At 41.7% G+C, this 22,990-nt stretch overlaps 1 protein-coding gene across 1 annotated transcript in view; it reads left to right on the forward strand.

Annotated features, from left to right (window-relative positions):
* The first annotated feature begins 778 nt into the window (after window positions 1-778).
* LOC146805589 (E3 ubiquitin-protein ligase HERC2-like) overlaps window positions 779-22,990 on the forward strand; it is a 1,563,844-nt gene continuing 1,541,632 nt past the window's right edge. The window contains 2 exon segments of the mRNA XM_085622871.1: window positions 779-908; window positions 5,149-5,252. Coding sequence (XP_085478997.1) covers window positions 5,178-5,252 — 75 coding nt within the window. The 5' untranslated portion in view covers window positions 779-908; window positions 5,149-5,177.

Here is a 22,990-nt window from a genome sequence, read left to right on the forward strand (position 1 = left end):
CAATTTTATATTTAATGTGATATTTATTATTATTTCTGTGTAAATTTCTCGTGTTATCATTGATGTCAAAGTTTGTGTGACCACTTCCTGTGATGCCATCAAAAATATGCTGTTTAGTTCTTACTCCAACGGATTTTCAAAATGTAAAGGTTCTGAAATGTGAAAAGAAATCCTCACATTTTTACTTCCCTCAAACTCGTGTGGTTCCATGGCAATTTTTTCATAGCTTTAGGGTCATCACCAGGCCAGTATTTTAACCAGCAGGGCAGGAAGTATTGTAGCAAGTACCAATAAACATTTTGAGAAATCAAACAAAGCATGCATTTCCCCCGATAAAATAGAAAAAAAAATACAGGAACAAACCCCTTGCTAGAAAAGCACTTTAGTGCTGTCAAAATTAATTCTAATGATTATAAAAGTGAACAGAGGTATTTCATGCTGCTTTATTATGTATCATTGCTCCAAGCAACCCCTTCAGGCTCGACGGTAACGAAGAATTTAACCATGTCTGGGCATTTTAACACATCAGTTCGCTACAGTTTCGGTATTAAGTTTGATCCCATTCTAAAATGGCTTCTTTTCACGTGACCAGAAGCATACTGACATATCCGCCTTTTGCCGCTCTGCGGCTGTTCCGAGCTCCATGCTGGGGAACGTTCGACTCTATACCTTTCAGCCAAGCGGATGTCCCGCCCCAAGCGATCTCAGCGATTGGCGTATTGGCCTGACGTCCGACCCCTCTCTGTCTCTGTGATTGGCGGAACTTTCACTACTGTCACTGCACTGTCCAGAGCGATGGGGATCTGATAAGCAGCGGTAGAGAGGGGTCGGTCAGTGGGAAAGGAGGAGAAGGGGCCGTCCGCGGCCAGCAGAGAGGGAAGGAAGACCCTGGGCGCCCGCATTAAAGGGTAAGCACTCCGACGGGGTAAGCCCCCATTCTATACATAGATCGTATGCCTTTTATATAAGGCCTCCGCAGTTATTCCTTCAACCCTTGTTCACGGCGTATGTTTCTCTGCCAGTGCGGGGCTAGACACTTGGTCTACGACATATTTTGATGTACACCTTCTTCCCTTCTTTAGGTCGCTTACTCTGCCCCCTCTCGCCTCTTCTGAATGGTTATACCCCTCCATTTTAGCTTATTGGTCTGTAGCCTATTATAGACCAAAGCAACCTGGTAATTCCCTAATGTCACCCGTGTAGATGAGAATGGTGTAGGGGTGTTGGCCTCTATTCAGCATCACAAAACCAACAGGCACGACAAATTAAGCCCTCATCAGATATTTAGGGGATAGATTAAGGCACATAGTGGCTAATAAACCTAAACCCCAATTCTGCCTGCAAAATCCGTTTCTGTGACACTTTGCAGAAATATGGTACTTGGTTTATCGTTCGAGCCTGTGCCTCGCAGTGTAATTTTCAACTAGCCACATTTTGGTATGAAGCGAATTAAAGTTATGGTTGGTTTTTACTACATATGACTCTGGAAGGGGAATCGGTTGGGGAACTGTGGTTTTGGGGATGTAATCTCTGAGCCGGGTTAAGATACAATTGAGAAGAGATCCCAGTGATGTCATTGGGTTCATCTCGGTTTGTTAAACCTATTTAATATTCAGGTGGTTGCTTGGTCCGAATGGGTATAAGTTGCTGTCGTGGTTTAAGGGCTCTTTTACTGCCGTTACCTGGACATTTTGAGGCGCAAGGGTCCTTACCAGGATAGTATTATTCAGCTTGCCTATAATTGATCTAACGTCCGGTCGCATTTTGGGTTTAATGACCCCAGTTATTTGACCCCCATGCCATTTACCTTAAATTCAGTAGTGACGCCTGGTTTCAGCAAATTAAATAAAGTAATACGTCAACCCTCTTAATTTTGGCTGTAGAATATACAACGGCATCTCACCCAACATAAAGGGTGTCCGTGCACCTGTGCCAAAATCCAGCCATTTACTGTATTTTTGTCTATACTCAATCACCAAACCTAACTCTGTCTTGGGAAATATTTAATTAGGTGAATCATTTAAATGAAGAGGTTTAGATCTTCAAACAGTGCCAGTCTAGGAGGTTGTCTCTATTTGATGCTCAGAATATGATATTTCCAGACTGCAAGGGTGCACTTGCTGAACCCTTAACTGGCATGGGTATGTAGATCCAACTTGATAAGTCTTAATTGGTTCCCTGTGAAAGAGCAAATTTAATTTAATTTGCTTTGTTTAGTATACAATACTTTTTTGTGGGAATCTTTATTCGGCAACGCTTCAAAAGATGACAACTGCCCAGAATTTTGTGCTTAACAAATCAGCTTCGGCTCCAGAACTCTAAATTTACAGTTGACATAATGTGGTCATGCATTGTCTATTAGTGCCCTCTATATTTACACAGTCTACATGGGGTGGTCATGCATTGTCTATTAGTGCCCTCTATATTTACACAGTCTACACGGAGTGGTCACGCATTGTCTTATCAGTGTGGTAAAACTGTGGAATGGACTTCTACCCCTGAAAGAATTAGAAGATCCCAATCGTTTCAGACGCAAACTTTAAAAACATATATTTCAGCACTCTTAATTGGAGCTCTACTGATCATTGTCACTTTATCTCTACTCCTTTCATATGTGCCTTAGCGCCAAGAGACTGCTCTACAGCAGAACCGGTATATGCAGAAGCTATCGGCATAGTATCTATTTTCCCTTCCATGTAATCAAATGAGAACGAAACAGTGCCTGTGTATCCTGTCTGTATAGTAAGAGTCAGTATTATAATTATGAGTTGTTTAAATGCGAAAGCCAATTATTTTTCCATCCTTGTGTACTTTGGAGTTCTGGTAGACATCCAGTTGTCAAAGACAGAATAATAAATGTGCACAATGTTTCTGTCTTTCCAGACATAAAACCAATTAGACAGTGTTGTATTAGTTATGATCTCAGACACCACAATTTTATTAGAGTTAGACCGATATTTGCAATGTCTTGCAGTGACAAGGAAATCTGCCACCAACGATGCCGCTTCGGTCACATCATTTTCACTTTGGACTGAATTGCACACTACATTGGGAGACATGGATTACCTAGTGGCATGGCGAAGTCCACAGGCTCTAAAATAATCAACCCTTAATAATTCTCCTGGACTAGCTGATTGAAATGCATGCAGGCAACAGGCATGCCCAAACAACACACTTAAGCAGACCACGTCTTTAGTATCTTTAACCTTAGATTCGTAGTACATGAGACTACTTATTCTCTGGCCCCAGTTTCATAGGGGTACCACATTGATGTAGAAGGATATGCTTTTGATTTGAATAATTCAGTACTTTAATGTGAGGTTGATATCAGGGAAAATAAAGCATGGTAAATACAGCATGGATAGACTTAACGTTTGCTCTGTTCTCTATTGTGATGGCCCGCCATTCAAATAATTAACCCTATCTTTAAGGAGGTCATCGGGGATTGTGTTTTTATCCACTTGCTGTTTTGTTTTTTTTCTCTCGGTGTCTCAGCAAGCTTCGCTTTCAGGCAGGAGTTGGTTTCTAAACAAGCAATCAATCATTTATTTCATGCCCTAGTTGCTGGCGATCAACTTTAGAGGCCGCTGGCGCTGTCACTGTAGTGCATGCAGGATAGTTATTCTTGGTCTTTTGTGCGATTAGTTTGTTTAAACTCCCCGGTGTACATTTGTTTTGTCTGGGTTTGTTGATTAAGGAGCAACTTCTGTAATACTCGGGTTTATTTGTTTGGTATAGAATATTTACACTCACTTGTGTTGGGAATCAGGAGAAACCTTTTATATTGTATTGTAGTTGTATTGTGCTTCAAGTTGCCCGAAAGTGCTTTGGAGATAGTCAAGAGACTACCCATTTTGTTATGCGTGATCGTTGGAGTGGTGGTTTTTAGGATAATTTCTGTGTTGGCCTGGCTTGCTGTAGATGTGGGTTAGTTTTTTTTTTTTTCTTTTTCAAGTCAGTAAAATACTTTATTTAGACAATCAAGACCATTAAAGTTCCAAGTACAGGAAACAAAACAATGTACAAACATAAATAAGTAATAATGACTATTGTTGCGAATAAGCAGCATCTCGTAATGTTATCTTTAAACTTGATTTAAAAACCCTAGGGCTATAGCTAAAGTGCAATATTGTAAAGTGCTAGTATCTAAAAATAGTATAAGTAATGAGTGCCCATTAATGATGCACTGTAAACTATGTCACAAATTGGCTCTGGCAGGATAAGTTATGGTTCATGCTTGCGTTCACCCATACGATAGTGTGCCCATATACTTAGCAGCCTGCCCTTTTTCCACAATTTTTAGGAATTTGCAGTGGCTGCCCCCGGTATTGGGCAGGCCTCACGTAGGAGCCGGTAGGCTTCCAAATAAGAATTTGCCAAACTGAGCTAACTCCTTTGGTATTACTGTGGTGTTGATTAGCTTTAGTCTCTCTTTGCATGTTCTTGACCCATGCTGCAAAAAGACTAGCATTAGGTACTTTTGCCTCTGTTGTACCACGCCTGCACAGCTGCATGCAATGTGGGCAGCCGTTTCTGAGGTGTGTTGGCACAGACTACATTGCCCGTGCCTCTGTGTCAAGTTCTTCCAGCGCGCCCTGTATTCCCATATGGGCGTTGTTGAGAGCCTAAATGCTAGTATGTTCTTAAAGGCTTGTTTTCCAATGGCTGATCTCAAGAATGGTTGAGAATGTGTGGTGCAGAGAGCTCCTCTGCTCCGCTAATATTTCAGACTTGTTTTATAGCCTATTCTCTTGAGGCCATCCTGCCCTGTTCCTTTAACTTTTTGTCTAGTTGTGCTGTAGTAATTGGTGGGGGTCGGTCAAATTTTCTGCATCCATATTTAGTGTTGTTCTGGCCGAGCCAAGGTGCTTTAGTTGTGTTGCAGCTGCCTTGTCAACGCACACGAAAGTGAAAAGGAATAGGAGAGGCTCACAGATTGTGTATAAATAACTACCTTTACATCTTGAAATCTGTGCCTGATGGATCATGTGTTAGGGAACAGCAGGTTCTCAATAGCTTTATAAAATAAAAGATGCCTGTTGAGTGTCCCAATTAATGTCAAGAGAATGTTCCCAAACTTGGATGTCTGTACATAGGAAAAACTTCGTTCATATAGAAATGCTTCAGTTATTTATTTTTATCTGACAGGCCTCAGCTCGGATTATACTTGGGGAAGGATGATGCCATCGGAACCTTTTTGTTTGGCTGCGCAGGCTCGGTTGGATTCTAAATGGCTGAAGACAGATTTGCAGGTAAGAAGACAATTACCTTTCTGAGAATCAATGATGGTTTAGAACATACGCTTGTGTGCAGAGTTTTAGAGCGTTGCCTTGTTTTTGCATATTAGTACAAGGTTTGTCTCCTGGCATACCACTTTGAGCTGGGGACAGACGCCTTTATTAGCGTGAAAGATCACGTCATTAGTTCCTCATAAAAGTGTGAAAAGCAGTACAGAAGGCGACTGGGGTTAGCTCCTTTTTAGCCATTGTCTTCCATGTGTTTTTCATGGATGGCCATTTCCTGCATGAGCTGCTCATCTAGGCCATGGTAATTTGTGGATAGGTTACCATTAGGTTTTGGTGATGCAGTTTTAAGTAGTTAAGTCAAAACATCTTTATTTAGGCAATTTGCCATAAAATGCATATAAAACATCACAAATGATAAGACCTAAATAAACTTTTGTTAAAAAAAGATGATTTCAAACATTTCACCAATAAAAACCTTACATTTGGTGACAATCTAAGATTTTTTTCCCCATAAATAATTTTAAAAGGTAATAAGAGCAAGGTTATCGTTAAAAACGTCCATTAGAGAGTTATAAACTCATAACGGTTTCTAATCTAGATCACACTCCTAATAAAACTTAAAACTGCCTGGCATATGTCTATCGTTATTTTTTGTTTAAATTCCATTGCTAACCGATGTTGCTTAATCTATGCCTTGCGCAGCAAGGATGCCAAAAAAGGGCTTCTTGGCCCTGGGCATAGTTTGGCAGAATAAAATAAAGTGACCTGTGCTCTACTTTGTAACATTGTTACAATGACATGAGAGTAATTTGCGCTGCCATGCGCATCGTGTTGGAAAAGTAACTTTTAAATTAATTACATTTAATCTAAACGAAGTTAAATAAAGTAGATAATTTGTATTCTCTGTCCATCCTAATATGGTTCAGCAGTTTTAACCTTTGAAATTTGCAGATACTGCTCACCTGTTCTAATATTCAATACACCCTGTAATCTCTCCTAAAGGCAGAATTCCCCATGGTGATATTTTACAATGGCCTTGGCATAGCCCCTAATATGTTTGGGGGATGCAAACATTTTTATTAGGCCCAATTTGTGAAAACATTATTTTACATACATTAGCCACAGTATCCTGTTCACATTATCTAGGGATAGACAGTCTGGCATAAGCGCTCTCCCTAAATCCACCTCTGCATTTTGCCATCACTTGATCCATAAGAGTAGTGGTGCAATTTTTATCTGATCTTCTATAAAAGGTAGGCCCAACTCCTCGTGGCATATAAAATTTGCGGTATTTTTTGGGACTGCAAGCAACCTATGCGCAAAACCGTTTTCTTTGTGTTGGATCGTGTCAGCTTTTTGGTACCCCGATACCCCTGCTCCATATAGGGTGGCAGAGATGCATTTCGATTTATACAAGGCTATTATCGCTGCCAAGGGTTTAAGTTGTAAAATCCTTGCAAAGCTGAAAATGGCGTCCATGTTCTTTCCCCTTTGTTGTTGTTTCATATAGAGGTGTGATTTCGGTCTTAGGGATGAGCTAAAAATGAATCCTAAACAGCTAAAATCACTTGTCCTTTTCAGCAGTGTTCCCCCACCCCATTTTGAAGTGTTTAGATTTCGTGCACAATGGACCACATGTCATGGCATAAGATTTTGAGTGATTAACTTTTAGATCCAAACCCTCCATATACTCTGTATAATAGTCTTACAGCTTCTGGAGTGCATTTGGCGTGTGGGCTATCAGTACCGTATCGTCTGCGTATAATAGTATGGGCACTGATTGATTCCCCACGTTTGGAACATCCACCCGTAATAAGTGTTCTACCATTTGTATAAGCTACAATACATCCCTGTTTTACTCCTCTTAAAGATTCTATAGGAGTGGATACAACCCCTTGCGGACCATATCGAAACTAGACTTTCAGATCGTAATGCAAGCGTTTTTATTAGGGTGAGTAAGTCTGGTTCCACCCCCATCTTCTGCATTATTTCGCCTAATTTATTCCTATTTAATAAATCGAAGGCACTCGATGGGCCGATAAAAGCCATGCAAATAGCGCCCCCTTTTGCATTCTTGTATATGCTAGTGATGAGGTGTAGATTTCATGTTTGTTCTACGGTGCCTATGCCAGACCCAAACCCAAACCGGGTGGGAGTTAAAACCTTGTTCTTCTGCCCATTTCTCTAATTGTGCCAAGATTACTCGTCCCAGGATTTTTGCAGGTGCATCAATTAAAAAAATTGGCCTATAACAGGCTGGAGCTAATGTGTGTCCCTTTTTAAAAATAGGGACAAGAGTGGCCAATCTCCACGACTCAGGAATTTCACCTTCAACCGCACTTCTTAAGACATTGTTAATAATGGGCCCCATACATTGGTATTTGATATAAAAAAAAAAGTAAACTGGGACCCCATCAGGGCCAGGCACTTTTTCGGGAGCTGACTGGTTTATTGCTAATACCTCAGTTATCTCAATAAGGATTTTTAAACATGCTGGGGCTAAGTCTGACCAAGAGGATCTAGGTAAATCTCTGTTTTGTAGTAACTCTTTCAGAAGGTTGAAATATGCCTGTGAAATGGGTCACCCAGTGGGCTTCAGGGATTGTAGCTCCCACCTTAAGGGTATCATGGTCAGGAAAAAAAGGTGATTTATTACCTCCCATAACCTGGCGCTGTCATTTAGCAAGGGGTTTGCTAGTGCTTGTTTAGTTCACTTTTCGTTTTTGCATGGTATTTTTGCTCATTTCGAATCCATTTTGAAATGGCTTTGCTCTAACCTTCAGACTTTGTGAAAACCAAGTGAAGTTTAGCTTTCAGGTCAGATTGTATCAAAAGGTTGAGCTTTGTTTTTCTTTCACTGTGTAAACCCTAGTCAAGTATGTGTGACTAAATGTGTTTTTTTGCCATGTGGTCTTAGGGAAACCATTTGTGTTCTTAGTTACGATGCTGTTCTCTTGTTTCAAAAGTGAATACATCTTTCCCATGTCCATCGAGCTAATCAAACCACTTGAGATATTGCTTTTACAATTTGTTTTAATTTATCAAATGTTTATGTTATGCATATGTATGTGTTTGTTTATATTTTGGCAAGACATGTTTATCAAAGCAGATCGATAATATATACATATTATGAGATTGCATCTCTCCTGCAATTACTAGGGCTAATTTACAGCCTTCCCCTATCTGTTCTCACAGCATAGTTTAAAGATCAAATGATAATATATAATAAGTCTGTGAAGAGGAAAGTCTTACATTTCAACATCTGGACTCCTAAGCGACTGCTCTTGTGTTAAGTTTTCTAGACTGCCTGTGATGGCATCACACTATGCCTTTCTATTTTGCTTCGCTAGAGGACTGAGATTTGTTCATCCGCCGAATGTGTACAATTGTCTTTTTCGAACTGACTCCATCTGCATATTATATGTAGAGTTTATCCATAGTGCTTACACTGCATATGATTCACCTTGCCTGAAAATGATTGAAATGGTCTTGTTTTTTTCAAGAATCTTTTCCTGTTAACGTCGCTGCTGAAGCATGCGCAGATATGCTCAATGTGCTGTGGTGTATTGTGTTCCTGTTGAATGCACTACCATGTTGTAATTACGAATGCTGTTTTTGATACCCCTCGTATTCTGCTATTTGGAAGTCATTTTTTTTATGAGGCCTACAATACGCTTTTTGTTGTGTTCATGATCCATACACACAGTTGCAGTAGGTACTATTTTTTTTTTTTTAGGTTTAGCTGGGGGTTAAGAAAGTGCACTTTTGTTTGCGTTGAATACTTGTCATACATGCCTGACCTTGAGATTTACCCCCATGTACTTCTGTGTATTATCCACAACATTACCTTGGACTCCATTTTCTTTATCGCTGTCGTGATCTTTGCCCAAATCTATTTAACCAGATCCTAACGTGCACTTAATATATTTTATGTCTTTATATGGGGTTCAACTTTCATAATCTTGCAGCTAATTTTCTTTACAAATCCAGTTTTTACAAGCACTTGACTTTGAACATCAGCACATGATGTAATGACTATTTTCTGCTGCTAGTTAAAAAGTTGGCATTTAGTGACTTGCCTTGAGGGTATGTCTGTACTTGGTGTCCTTCTTACTATAAAGAAAATTACTTCCCTCCAAAATATGATGGGGCAACACTTTTGGCTGCCAGTCCATTCATGGTAAATCAAACCTTAATTAGGTAAAGCACAAACAATACGCTTGCGTCACAAAGAAGCCTCGAGATGAAATAAGTGTTGCACTTTTACCTGTCTTTGGTCTCTTACTATAACTGAGAGTCGTATAAAAAGTGCAGCAGAACATGTAAGCACGTTGTTCATAGCTGCCAAGGTTCCAGATTGCTTATGTTTGCCATTTTCATAATTTTATGAAATTATGAGTGACCTTCAACGACTGAGTGACACTTTCTCTCGAGCAAAAATCAAGCAAAGACTACGAGCGAAACATAAATATTAGAAATTACACCCATTTAGCAACAATAATCTGCAAGATCTTGAATCTGCTTCAAAGCACTAGAAATTAAAGGGCACTACCGACATGACACGGACGGCGCCTGAGTTATGTGTGCTTGTAGCTGAGGGTTGTTGTTCCGGACAGTGCAGTGAATGGCACCTAATGCACAGTGTCTGAGCTATGTGTGCTTTTAGGCAAGGTTTGTTATGGACAGTGCAGTTCATGACCCCTCATGGACAGTGTCTGAGGAATGTGTGCCTATAGCCGAGGTTTGTTATTCCGGACAGTGTAGCTAATGGCACACCAAGAGCACGCCAAGAGCAAGGATTAAGGTGTGTTTTAGGGGCAGATCACGTGGCTGAGTATTTCCTGCCCAATGTATATCTGTAGGAGTAATCTAATAATTGTTTTATTAGTGCAATAAGTGAGGTCAGTTTCTGTATTTCTTTAGTCATACCTTGGCTGAGAAAGCAACAAATAGCGCTTGTGAGTGACCTTTACTCAGACTGTTTGCAGATTTGATGCCCCGTCAGAAGCCTGAAGTTCTGCTCTGTATAGATGCCTGTGTGTCCGACTTGTGTACGATTTCTCTGCATTAGTAAGAGAAGCAGGCCCGTGAAATGTGAGTTAAGGTGTAAGAAAGAAACCTGTTTATGTCTTGTCGGCAGTTGCCTACATGTACGTATGAGGTATTAATACAGCATCAACCTTTATGAAAGCATCACACTACGTAACAAATGTAAGCAATACACTAATAAGCAAACCATGTATTTACAATGAATACATTAATATTGTGCTTGAGGTTCTAAAAAGCCAGTAAAACGCAAAGCTCCGGATAATAGGCTCAGAAGAAGGAGTGATCGTTCTGTAATGGGATATCCAGGGGTGAGAGTTCAGTCTTTGGATAACTGGCACAATAGAGAAGGGCAGAGTGTTCATTTCTGGGAAAACAGTGAGTGTGATTGAGGCCTGAAAGTTCTATAATGTGATAACCTGATCTGGATACGGTCTGACTGTTCTGCCATTGGATAACCGGGGCTCTGAATAAGGGCTGCATGTTCTGGTATGGGGTATGCAGGACTCTAGGCCAAGGCTGAGTATTCGGTAATGTGATAAGTCTTTGGAGAAATGTAGTATATAATGCAGGCCAAAACACTTTGCGCCCAAATCCGGAAACAAGATATGACATAAGAATAAGAACAACGCTTCTGTGGGTCTCGTTTCTTATCAGGTATATTCTCATATGTGACAAGCTGTGTAGGACGCTTCTCATAATACGTTAAACAGCATAGACATTTCTAAGTGCATATCGATTATATTCTTGTTTGACCCTTAGTTAGTGCAACAAGTAACAACTAGAAGGCGCAGCGGAGGCCCGGCAACACAAGTTCAGCCAGCCTTATCATGAGAGTTTGTCAACAGTCAGCTGACTCGGACTCGTCCGAGCCGCTGCAGCCTGCCCCAGGCATTGGGAAGCCAGTCTAATTCCCTCTGGCGACCCCAGCAAGCCTGGCCTGCTGCACGAATCTACCTCACCTCTGCCTCTCTCTTTATACGTCCCCTGTGCATCTTGGAAGGTGATGACCCTGTCTCCGGGGTAAAGGGCACCTAATATTCGACAGCCCCCCCCCCCCTCATGCCACGGTGTAAGCATCATGTCCGTACTTAAGTGCTGAAAAGGTTGCAGGACCCACAATTGCAGATGTCTTGAAAATGGTGGTCGCTTGAGAACCATTGACTGTCCTCTCCCAGACACAGGCCGCCTCTTGCACAATGTGACCATCCAGATTTGCTTAATTTAATGAGTCCTCTGCCTCTCCTACAGAGTAATAATGGCCCATGGTAGGTGAGGCTATCCCCCAAGCACTTGTCTTTTTACTCCTCTTGCTAGAAGGGATCCCATAGTCCTGTGCAAATTGGTGGGCCTGACTGACAATATTAAAGAGGATTATTATCCCTATCTGTCCATGTTAAGTGATTGCTTAACTCTGCATGACTAGTTGCCGTAAGCTTTGTGGAGCGCTGCGTATGAAGCCTCTGAACATTTAGGATTTCCCTAAATGTCTCCCGCTACCCCCACCCAACTCTTTGAAAGACTCTAATGCTTTTTATATGAGATAATGCACATAGATTTTGAATTTGTTCTGCTTAAGAACATCATTTAGATTTTAAATCCTAGCATAAAACTTGACAATCGAGGCAGTTTTAGTTTGTAATCGTTTGGTCCACTTCACATGTGTGTGCTTCCAGGAAGGCTTCCAGCCAGGGACCTATGCAATTACTGATCTGAACCCCTGCAGTTTCTGGGTGTGTGGCAAACCCGGTGTGCATGAGTAAATGACAAACCAAAATGTATTCTGTTTTGAAATTATTTGATTTAATTGATTGGCCTGGATTATTTTCTTTCCATAACATTTGTTGGTTTTGATGGCTCCTAACATTTGAAAAAGGCTGATATTTCGAATTATGCGTGCACCAGTTTCTTTATTTTGTTGTGATGACATAAAAGTGGTCAGTACCAGTGAAGTTACTGCAAATAAGAAAACCCAGTTCTTGTTCAAGACTCCACTTAATGTGCCTTGAAGGGCAGGGTATGGTCCTGCTTAGTGTATTATCCTTCTGTTGATTATCCGTGGACGAAGAGGTCGTAAACTGTCCTCAGTCTGGAGGGTACTAAATTCTGTGCAAGAAAGGTAATGATCTTTTCCACTCAAGTTTAAACAATTACGTTGGGTATACAGATTCTATTAATGTGTTATGCCGTTTGCATCTAGAATGGAACCTGTGACCATTTATGGATTTATCTGTCTGCTTTGCTGGCCCTTTTTTAGGTCTCGCCTACGCAGCGCGCATGCGCTGCATAGGAGGAGACCTTTAGAAATCGATTCAGTTTTTACGGCAAAAACGTGCACGCATTGCATTGCTTTAAATGGCAATGCGTGCACGTTTGGTGATTACCTTGCGGGAGCGAGCTTTGAAACCATCTGTTTGTAATTAACAGATGGTTCCTGCTCGCTCCCGCAAGGGAAACAGGCGCAGGCCCCCCTCCTCTCTCCCCTCCCCTTGCTGCCTCCTCCTCAAACTTGTTTTGTATTTCAGACGTAAAATCAGCCGTTCAAACATGGACACGAAAAATATCCGTTTCGACCTGTGCTACACATCGGCTCTATCCCCAGTCTACTATGGCTTTCTTCTAATTCTACAGACTGCCAGAACCCTTAGCTTACGCTCCGCCGTTTCGACCTGTGCTACACATCGGCTCTATCCCCAGTCTACTATGGCTTTCTTCTAATTCTACAGACAGCCAGAACCCTTAGCTTACGCTCCGCCATCACCACAATACTGCTTCTCTTACCTTCCTAAAATAAACGTAAACATTTCTAGCAGAAGAGCGGCCCAAAATACCTGAACTACTCACAATTCAAAGTGGTCACTTTACGCCCTAGAGTTTTTCCCATTCCAAAATGGCGGTGAGGCGGGAGCTCTTTCTATTTCGATATCAATGCTGCTGGGGGGTGGTACTGCCCAGGACAGGGCTGGATTGTGATCCCTGGCACGGTTTGCTGCTTGCAAAGGGTCAGAGGGTATTTGTGCAGTTAGGTGAGTTCCGTTGTTGGTAAGTGTACATTCTGCGGGACTGTTCTTTGTCAAACTGTCGGGTCAAAGATTTCACTTCTGGCGAAATAGCTCAGCAGGTTGCTGCAACATACACTTGTGATGCAAGTTATATACTTGCCAAGAGCTAATTTTCTCCCAAGGAGCCCCGGCAGAATATGAGAATAACCTACACATAGCCAGGTTAGGGACGGGCGTATCATCGTAGCAGTACTAATGTTAAACATGTATTTGATATCGCAGTATTCAAAAAGTTTATGTAGTCTGACAGTTGTACATAGTTCTCTATAAAAAATATACTCGTCGTGTCTTATGTGTAACTGCCCCTTGACTAGTTTTGTGGTCGCTTTGCTTCCGATATGGGCACATAATGGGAGTTTTATTACTGTGCTCCTCGAGATAATTGCTTCCTTCAGACAACTGTATAGTTTGATTTGTGTTTCTTTTCCCGAGAAACGATCACAATGCTTGTATAGATCTATTTTGGGGGTTAACCTCGTGCGTTATGGGAATTGTAGTCGTTTATTTTCCTAGACTATAGCCCCAAACAACCTTCCTTTCCAGCACAGCACAGTAAAATTAGGTAGTTCTGTCTGGAATTTCAGTGGGACCAATAGATACCAATGTCTCCTCGTGCAACTGGTGTGTCGCATGCACACCGCCTTGTCGTTTTGTTGGCTGGTGTTTGCTATTAGTTAAAATGAAAGTTCCCTTAGCTTAACCCTGGTCTCAGTGGTACATAGGTTTGTAAACTTGCCAGTATTGATCTCTACCTTTCCTCCATATACGACCAGTAACTCATTAACCCAGCTCTGGAAACCAGGCCTGCATGTCTCTTTCACTTCTCAACAGACACCCCTTAATGCGGCTAAACATAGAGCAACCACGACGGCGGACTATGGGAGCCGCACTTCACTCTCAGTTTCCTTTTGTTCAATACATATGTGCACAACTATTCCTGTACCTGCCCTCGTTCGGTACAACTGCAATGCAGAATAGAAACTTGAATTTAATTTGGAATGGTGCACCAACAAACTTCTCCGTCAATGAAGAAAGTGGACGTATAGACAGTGTTCCTTTTTATTTTTCCTTTTTTCAGTTTTGATCTTTTAAATCAATACAAAACATCCAATGCGTTTCGTTCAATTAAATAACTTGAACTTCATCAGGGCTTTAATGATATATCACTGGGTTGTCAGAATAACCGCAATAAAATTCATTCGAAACGTTCATGCGATTCATCCCTCAAGTACGGGAAGATCAACCTTCAAAAAGACCTTCCTTTAGTAATGCCCCAATCATAAGGCCAAGGGTTTGATAGCCCGTAAGTTGTGCCTCAAGTCCGCGGCAGGCTGTCACAACGCCAACCAGCCATATATCTGTTATGCATCTGGTGTAGAGAGCTTTGTTTAACCTTCCGGTTTTAGGCATTGCTGGAAATTACCATCTTTGATGTGATTAACCCCCTCCCCAATTTGTTCCTTATCTGTTTTGCTGGTATTAAAACTCTGCACACTTTACCCAAGCTTAATAAGAGTAAAGTGCCTGTGCTCTCCTGTAAACGTGGTTAAATTGGCTTACCCCTGATTGACCTATTTAACTGGTCTTTAAGTCATCCTCAATATCTTCAACAAAAGCGACTGATCACCTGTGAAGGTATCAGGGCGCCGAGGACCCTGCTTCTAGGGAGTGATCAGTTGAACAGCCTGATCTCTAGTCCTTTCCTGAATTCCAACAGATGGGATTAGGTCTGGAGGTGAAGAGGGAAGTCGTTCCAGGCCTTAGCATTGAGATAGGAGGAGCTTTACTGTTGCTTCGGTGAAAGTAGGAATTGTGAGCGAGGTAGAGGGTGGCAGAGCACAGGTGTCTGGAGAGTTGGTGGAAGTTCAGGCGGTTTTTGATGTATGCCGGTCCTTGGTTGTGCAGAGCCTTGTCAGTTCAAGATGCTGATCCACACTTACATCTCTTCTGAATGGGTAGCCAGGGGAGCTTCTTGAGTTGGGGGTAATGTGGGTTTACTTTGGGAGGTCGAGGATGAGTCTGGCCGCTGAATTCTGTATGGTCGGCAATTTCTTCAGGAGGTACAAGGGGATTCCTACTTAGGGTGCATTGCGCTAGTCCAGTCGGCTGGTGACTAGGGTTTGAGTGATGGTTTGTCTGGTGTAGACTTGGAGCCATTTGAAGATGCTACAGAGCATGCGAAGAGTGAGCAAGCTGGCGGAGGAGACTGAGTTGATCTGCCTTTTCATAGAGAGCTTGTTGTCTATGATGATGCCACGATTGTGGGCATGGTTTGTTGGAGTGAGTGTGGGTCCAAGTTCGGGAGGGAACCAGGTGTCGTTCCACGGGAATACTTTTTTCTCCTGAAGATCAACACTTCGTTTTGTCTGTCTTGAGTTTTAGGCAGTTATCTTTTATTCAGTCGGCGACGCTCTTTATGCATTTGCAGAAGTTGGCCATCATAGTGGAGGGGTCGTCTGATATTGAGAGGATGAGCTGGGTGTCGTCTGCATAGGATATGATGTTTCGTCCATGGGTTCTGACAATGTTGGCCAAGGGGTCATCTAGGTTTTGAGCAGTGTGGGGCTGAGGGACGAGCCTTGAGGGACACCGCAGATGACATTCTTTGGTTCCGAGGTAAAAGGTGGTAGGCAGATTCTCTGGGTCCTTCCAGTGAGGAAGGAGGTAATCCATTTGAGGCTATCTCCTTGGATACCAATGTGGTGAAGCCTCTTGATGAGGACGTAGTGGGTTACGGCATTGAACGCTGCTGAAAGGTTGAGGAGGATCAGGGCTGCGGTTTCTCCCCGATCAAGAAGGGATCTGATGTTGTCGGTGGCAGCTATCAGGGCGGTTTCAGTGCCATGGTTGATACAGAATGGGAAGTATCCAGAAGATTGTTGTTCTCCAGGTGTTCCGTGAGTTGTCTGTTGACTGCTTTTTTGAGGACTTTGATGGAGAAAGGGAGCAGAGAGATGGGACGATAGTTCTTGAGTTCTCTGGGTTGGCGGAGGGTTTCTTGAGAAGGGGTTTGAACTCCGCATTTTTCCATTCTTCGGGGAAGGTGGCCATGGTAATGGATGCTTTGAAAATGGCCGTGAGCTTGTTGCTAGTCATCTTGCTCCCCCAGGTTGAAGATGTGGGTGAGGATAGGGGTCCGTGTGTGCTCCTGAGTGGACGGATTTCATGATGGCTGTGTTTTGAGTGGTGAGCTGGTCCCATGTGGTGACCAAGTGGTCGGGGTTTGCATCTGTGGGAGCAAGGAAGCTGAGTGTGTCTGCAGCGGTGGGTTGGGGTTCGAAGTTTTTGTAGATTGTGGAGATCGTGTTGTGAAAGAAGTCTGCTAGAGTGTTGCAGAGTTACTTGGAAGGGGTGATGATGTTTTTGGTGGCTGAGGTGATGGAGAACTCTTACTATGATGAAGAGTTATTTGCTTTTGTTGAAACTGGCTTCAGTGCAGTCAGCAAGAGTGCTCCTTTTTGTCTCTTTCAGGAGTTGGTAGTATTTGTTGAGGGATCTCTTGAATGTGGCTAGGTGTGTGGGTTCCTTGCTGGTGCGCCATTACCTTTCAATTTTTTTGCAATTGTATTTAGTGGTTCTCAGTTATTTGATAAACAGAGAAACACTGGTTATTTTAAGCACTCGCTCATACTTGCAGTCTTCTGTTTTTTTCTGTTCAAGGGACAGGAGCAGATATGTAACTAGCATTGGCATAGCCAATAGGTCTCGCCTTTGGGACCTTATAAGTGTTTAGCCATGCAACACTTGATGTTATTGCACCAAGGATATTGTGCTGGATAACTAAACACTTCTAAGGTCCCAAATGCGAGACCTATTGGCTATGCCAATGCTTGTTTGAGTAGTGCTTCCCAAGGGGGGAAAAGTCCCTTAATTTTCCTTGGGGACATCAAAGGGTGTGGCATGTAGACAGTTACTTTTATATTGCCAGAAATGTCTTGGCCTCTCTAGTATAGTCTCTCCTATTACATATTTCTTTCCCTACCGAAGATCATACTAAATTCAGCAGTGTTTTTATGGTGGTTTTCTCTGTCTAAGGTGGGGGGCGAAGGGAGGGGGGGTGGCAGGCTGCCAAAATATGATTTCAAATAACACATGAGAAAAACTATGGAGAGTAGCCAGACCTTCACCAAAAGCATTTCCTTGTTACAGTGTTGGTCAATACTGCTTCTTTCAATGATAATGCCTGTCTGCTGAGTGCTGTTTGTCAAAAGGGTTAGTTGCTTGTGGAAACCCTCTAAACCCCTGTATCTGAACTGTCGGGTGCCCCTTCACCTTTAGGTGTGTGGAATGTTATAAACTATCTACTTGTCCATGGGATGGGATGATTCCTGACTACTTGTTCAGTCCAAAATCCACATGTACCTTTTGGTTTAATGCAGTGAGCAGAGATTTACGGTAGCGTTTTATATCTAGGTTTGGATTCTAATACAGCTCTGATTTTTCCACCCTTACGCAAATCTACTCTGAGAGGAAGTGGGTGGAAAGTGCTCATTTCAGGAATGGAATCATCTGTGTGCACCCATAAACCTACATGTTTAAAAATATTCAACAACTCCTTTGGAAATCTCTTCTTGCGCTAGACATTGGAAATGTAGTCCTGACAAGGGCAGAAATAAAATATTTAGAAAGTGAATTTGAAATCACTCATCAGATTTTCATATGAGCAAATACACGTATATTTCCTCATGCAAAAATGGAATTCAGAATTTATTTTTTCAATGTCCACGGTTTCTAGGCCTGCATCTGTAAACTTGTGAATTCCTCATATTCGGAAATGTGCAGAATGGAAGGAAACCTATATGTGGGTTCCTTTTTGTGGCTTGTTGTAGAAATTGGCCACTTGATTTATTTTCATGTTGCCTATATCTTTTTTTTTATGCTGATGTTGGCATACACCAAACATGTTTTACTAAATTATCCCTACATTAAATCATATCCAAAATTACACAATAGTTAAGCAAAAATACCACCACCAATCTTGCTTTTAGGCTCCTGCATGCATTTGCATATAAACTGGAAGCACTATAGGTAGCATTGAATTGTTAAATGTTGCAGTTTTGTACATGGGTTTTATGCTGGAACATGGCAGTGAAGCAAGCTGAGATCACAGCTCACTGCATTCTTACCTAGAGTGCTCATTATAATAGTTACGGGTTTGCAGTAAGGAACCATGTATACAAGTCTGAACAGCTTATTATACACATGGATTACCCATCTTAGTTGAGGAGAATTATCTTCACAAGTTCATAATGTGGTGTTGTAAACAGGCAACCAAAGGGTTTCTGCTGCAGGGGGTGGACCTACTTAACCAGTGGACAAAATAAAAATGAAAACCTGTTGTCCATGCCAAAAAACAGTATGTTCTGAAAATGGGCTGATAGGTTTTCCACACCCCTGACTTTGGTGTGTGAGTGTTGCTTGGGGGTTCACAAGGTTCGTTTTCTGATTGTCATGTACCAGTTCATAAAGCAACTTCATAAACAACATGATGGGTTCCTTGATTTTCATTTCACTGTGTTCCTTTTAGGGTCTCCGAGATCTACTTCGTGAGGATTCCCCTTATTGTGTCACTTTTAATTAAATGCTTGTTGCAATCATGGGGAAGCCCCCATCGTGCTGATCAGTGTGTTTGTTAGCTCTGAAAAGCATTACTGCTACATTTCCTAAAGATTTGCATAGAGGTTTTAATTCGACCAATCTCAGGATGTCTCCCAGCTGTATTCTTATTGCTGGGATATCCGGAGTTTGGGCTAGAGCACCAGTCGCACCTAAACAGCTCTTTTTGCATTCTACATCTCAGTTGGGACCTTTATGGCCTTTATGAGGTTGGGGCTATTTTTTTTATGTACTGGTAGACACACTTTTAAATTTCTGTGAATTATCAAAATAACATAGGACCAGATGTATCAAGAATTGCATTTGCGATTCCTAAATAGCGAATTTTACCGATTCGCGATTCCTACATATTCTTTAAAAGCGAATCGCAAATTGTGATTCGCTATTAAGGAATGCCTTCCCATTCATTTCTATGGGCCTAGAGGCCCATAGGAATGAATAGGATTGCATTCACAATTTGCGAGTACCAAATAGGTACTCACAAATTGCGCATGCAATGTCAAGGGTGCAAGGGGGCCAAAAAGCCACACTGCACCCCAAAAAAGGTAAGTATGCACATGTGGCGCACAAATATGCCATGCCCTAAGGGCATGTGTGTGTCGCCACATGGCACTTAAAAACAAATGCAGAAATGTGCATTTTTCTAGGAATTTGCAAATTACAATCAGCTTCAGGCTTGTGGTAATTTGCGATTCCTTAAAGCCAGGTCACATTTTTTTCTTGCTTCCTGCATTGCATTTAAGGAATCGCAAATTGCGATTCCCTCAATGCATTCGCAAATAGGTAATCGAAAAAATTGCGATTCCCAATTTTGCGAATGCATTTTGGGATGATACATCCCAAAAGGCTTTTTAACGTTCGCAAACGGGCCAATTCGCAGAATTGGCCCGTTTGCGAACAATAAAACGTTTGATACGTGTGGCCTATACTCTTTAAAAAAAATTGCGTTGTAAATGTCACAACCTTGACCATGGCCTTCAACATGTTTGTATCACACTGTGACCAAAATATTGATGTGCCCATAAAAGTGGCAGATGGTGAACTACTCTGGAGCTGGAACACTTTTCAGAGTGGGGTGCTGGCCTGTGTCATCTGTTCACTAAAATCACAAGGCTTCTGAGAAGTGTTGATACCAGTGAATTTAGCAAGCTTGAAAAAACCCTTCTGCAGCCGAGTATTGGGTAAGGTCTCCTATCCATTTTTGTGTTAAAACGGACCTTGTGCATTTTAGAACATCAATATATAGATATATTAAGTTTGATAGATATAGTATTATATAGCAGGAACATGGCCCAAGGGCATTGGAGCGCTTTACACGAGCACCAGATCACATTACACAAGGTCTGATTCAATTTATTTTAAGCACAGGAGATTAAGTGATTTGTCCAGAATCAAAGGATTGTTGAGCCAACGACGGGACTTGAACCTGGTTCTCTTTATAAAAAAAAAAAAAAAGAAATTGCCAGCTTTGGCCGTTGGGCCACATCCATATTCCTCAATTTATATGTGGCAACCATACACCATTGGGGTGATTGTGTATGATCACATATAATGGGCACATTCTCAGTTGAAATGGCCTTGTAAGGTAAAACAGCAGCAGCAAATACTGTAAGGCTCACCCGGAGTCTGGCTTGGGAATACTTGCAAGGGTTTGTTTTAAAACTTGACTTAATTACCTATTTCACCACCTTTGCACTAGTGGTGCTGGAACATTTTTCAGAATGGGGGTGCTGACTTCACTGAAATCATAGCAACTGTGATAAAGCCTAGCTTCACACAAAAAAACAAGTGTAGCAAATGTAGTCAACAGAAGGGTGTCAAAGGTGTGCTAAGTAGCTGGTGGTGCATTGTGGAGCACACGTGCTCAAATGCATTACTAAAGCATCGTGTGGTACCCCGCAGTCATTTACAGACAGCACATTTTCTATTGAAATTACCACTAAAATTGCACTGGCTAGAATTTTTGCTGATAGAACTATATGGCTCACAAATGATAATGTATGCGGATTGGGTATCAGTGAATATTTATCATTTGTCCATCACCAAGAAAAGTGCCTTGATTTGTTTTGCCTCATTCAAATGTTTGTTTACATTACACTTCAGAATGACAATTTGCTTAGTTATTGATTTCCTAACTGCTGATTATATTCTCAAATATGCGTACAGTTCATTTATAGATATTTAAATGTTGCTGTGTTACATAAAATGACATCCCTACAGCCTTTTCCGGCAAGTTTGTCACAGAGTTCACTTTAAAAACTCTTCTCACGGTGCAGTCAGAGAGAGAAAATGAAACTCCATTCCCCATGTTAAAATTATAAGCAGCAATCAGAAAAAAATTGCCTGACATTTTACCCCTGTCTTTGAAGCACAACAAATGTGACACAATAAATGTAAAATGTAAATGCATCTTTATTATTGCTTGTTTACCTTCTGAAGACCAGGACTTTTGCGCTCACAGAAATTCGGCGGGTTGCGACCCACAGTTTGAGAAACTCTAGGAATAAATATTTCTGATCAAGGAGTTCCATGTTTCGAAACTGCTGACCAAATATGCAGATGGTAAACCACTCAAAAGGAAACTGATTTGGGGAAACATCAAATTACTTTTTTGCTTGCGTCTACACGAACCAGTTTTTCGAACACGACGTGAAGTTGGTAAACATGGAAGTGCATGTTTTGTTAATAATAAAAACAGAAGTAAAAATATGTACATTGAAATTAATCCAAATGCTTCAATGGGATTCCGTGTGAACCCCAGGAAAAACTAGGAGTGAACTCCTGGACTCTAGCAGAGAGAGGTGTTTTCTGCAGAAGTCATGAAAGCAACTGTGAGAATCCTCATCAAACACTGTGACCGGGCGATCTAACAGAATTGGTGCAGGGAGTAACGTGCAAGAGACTAGGTAATATGTGCATTGCGTAAAGGACAGAGTAAGTGGCAAGAGTGGCATATGTTAACATACACGCAGTAGAACCGGCACTTGAGCATATCTTGAAAACACCCTTGTGGAGATTTAGATGGCTCTTTTTATCACTAGGGGCAAGAGGTTAACCATGAATGGGAGAGCTGGATAAGTGCTAGTGGCAAGTGATCAGTGACAAACAACTTTGCTAAACAACTACTGATGATTGTTGTATTCTTGATTTTTAACTTCGTTTTATATCATATCTCATTGCTTACATTGTTTCCAATATATGCCATATATATTGTGTTATAACTCAGCTGTATATTCTGATGAAAATAATACAAAGAACTAACGTAATAGTGACATAGACGAGATAACCAATGAAGAGCATTAGCAATCCAGTTAGTCAAAATGCAATGAAATTCAGTCGATCATTGAGCGTGACTGATTGTTGAAGTTTATGCTCAGCTAATTGTTTTTTGCTAGCATTGTCCTTAACATCTAAATCTTTGCTTATATGCTGCTTCACTGTTGCTCAAGTACTCACTGTTGTCTCTTGTTTTGAGGGTACAATAGGATCCCGGTGAAGGATTTTCCATACATCCAACCATTACTCAATTTGTTGTCTCTTCCGATCAGCTTAAACCTCTTCACCTTACCAGTGAACCACTCTTCCAACCACTTCTCAACTCTCGGGATGTGGCACGCAGCCACCTGCGGCTGACCAGTGGCAGCAAGGTAGCTCTCTTTGTAGGTCTCGCCTAGGTAGCGCTTGGGCTGTCTCTTCAAGACATGCGGTATTCAGGATATGGGCGTGAAGCTCCGCCCATCTTTTTAATTGGCTCCTGTCACTGTCCTTTGTAAATGGTGGCTTTTTGTTGGTCAGTAGGCTTAGTAGTCCCTCCTTAGTACCACCTTTTCTCTTGTTACCTCTCATGAGGTCATCCCCCTGTTACATGTGTTGTTACTCGTTACGTTTTAATTACAACCTCGGAGCACTATTTCATAATTGGCTTTCTCTTTCCTGCTGTTGCAGGCAGGACATGTTCTAACGCAACGCCTCTTTTGTTTTCTTGTTTTAACCAGCGTGGCATGTCTTGGCTGGAATAAT

This window comes from Triturus cristatus, chromosome 8 (genome assembly GCF_964204655.1).
Source record: "Triturus cristatus chromosome 8, aTriCri1.1, whole genome shotgun sequence".
NCBI lineage: Eukaryota > Metazoa > Chordata > Amphibia > Caudata > Salamandridae > Triturus > Triturus cristatus.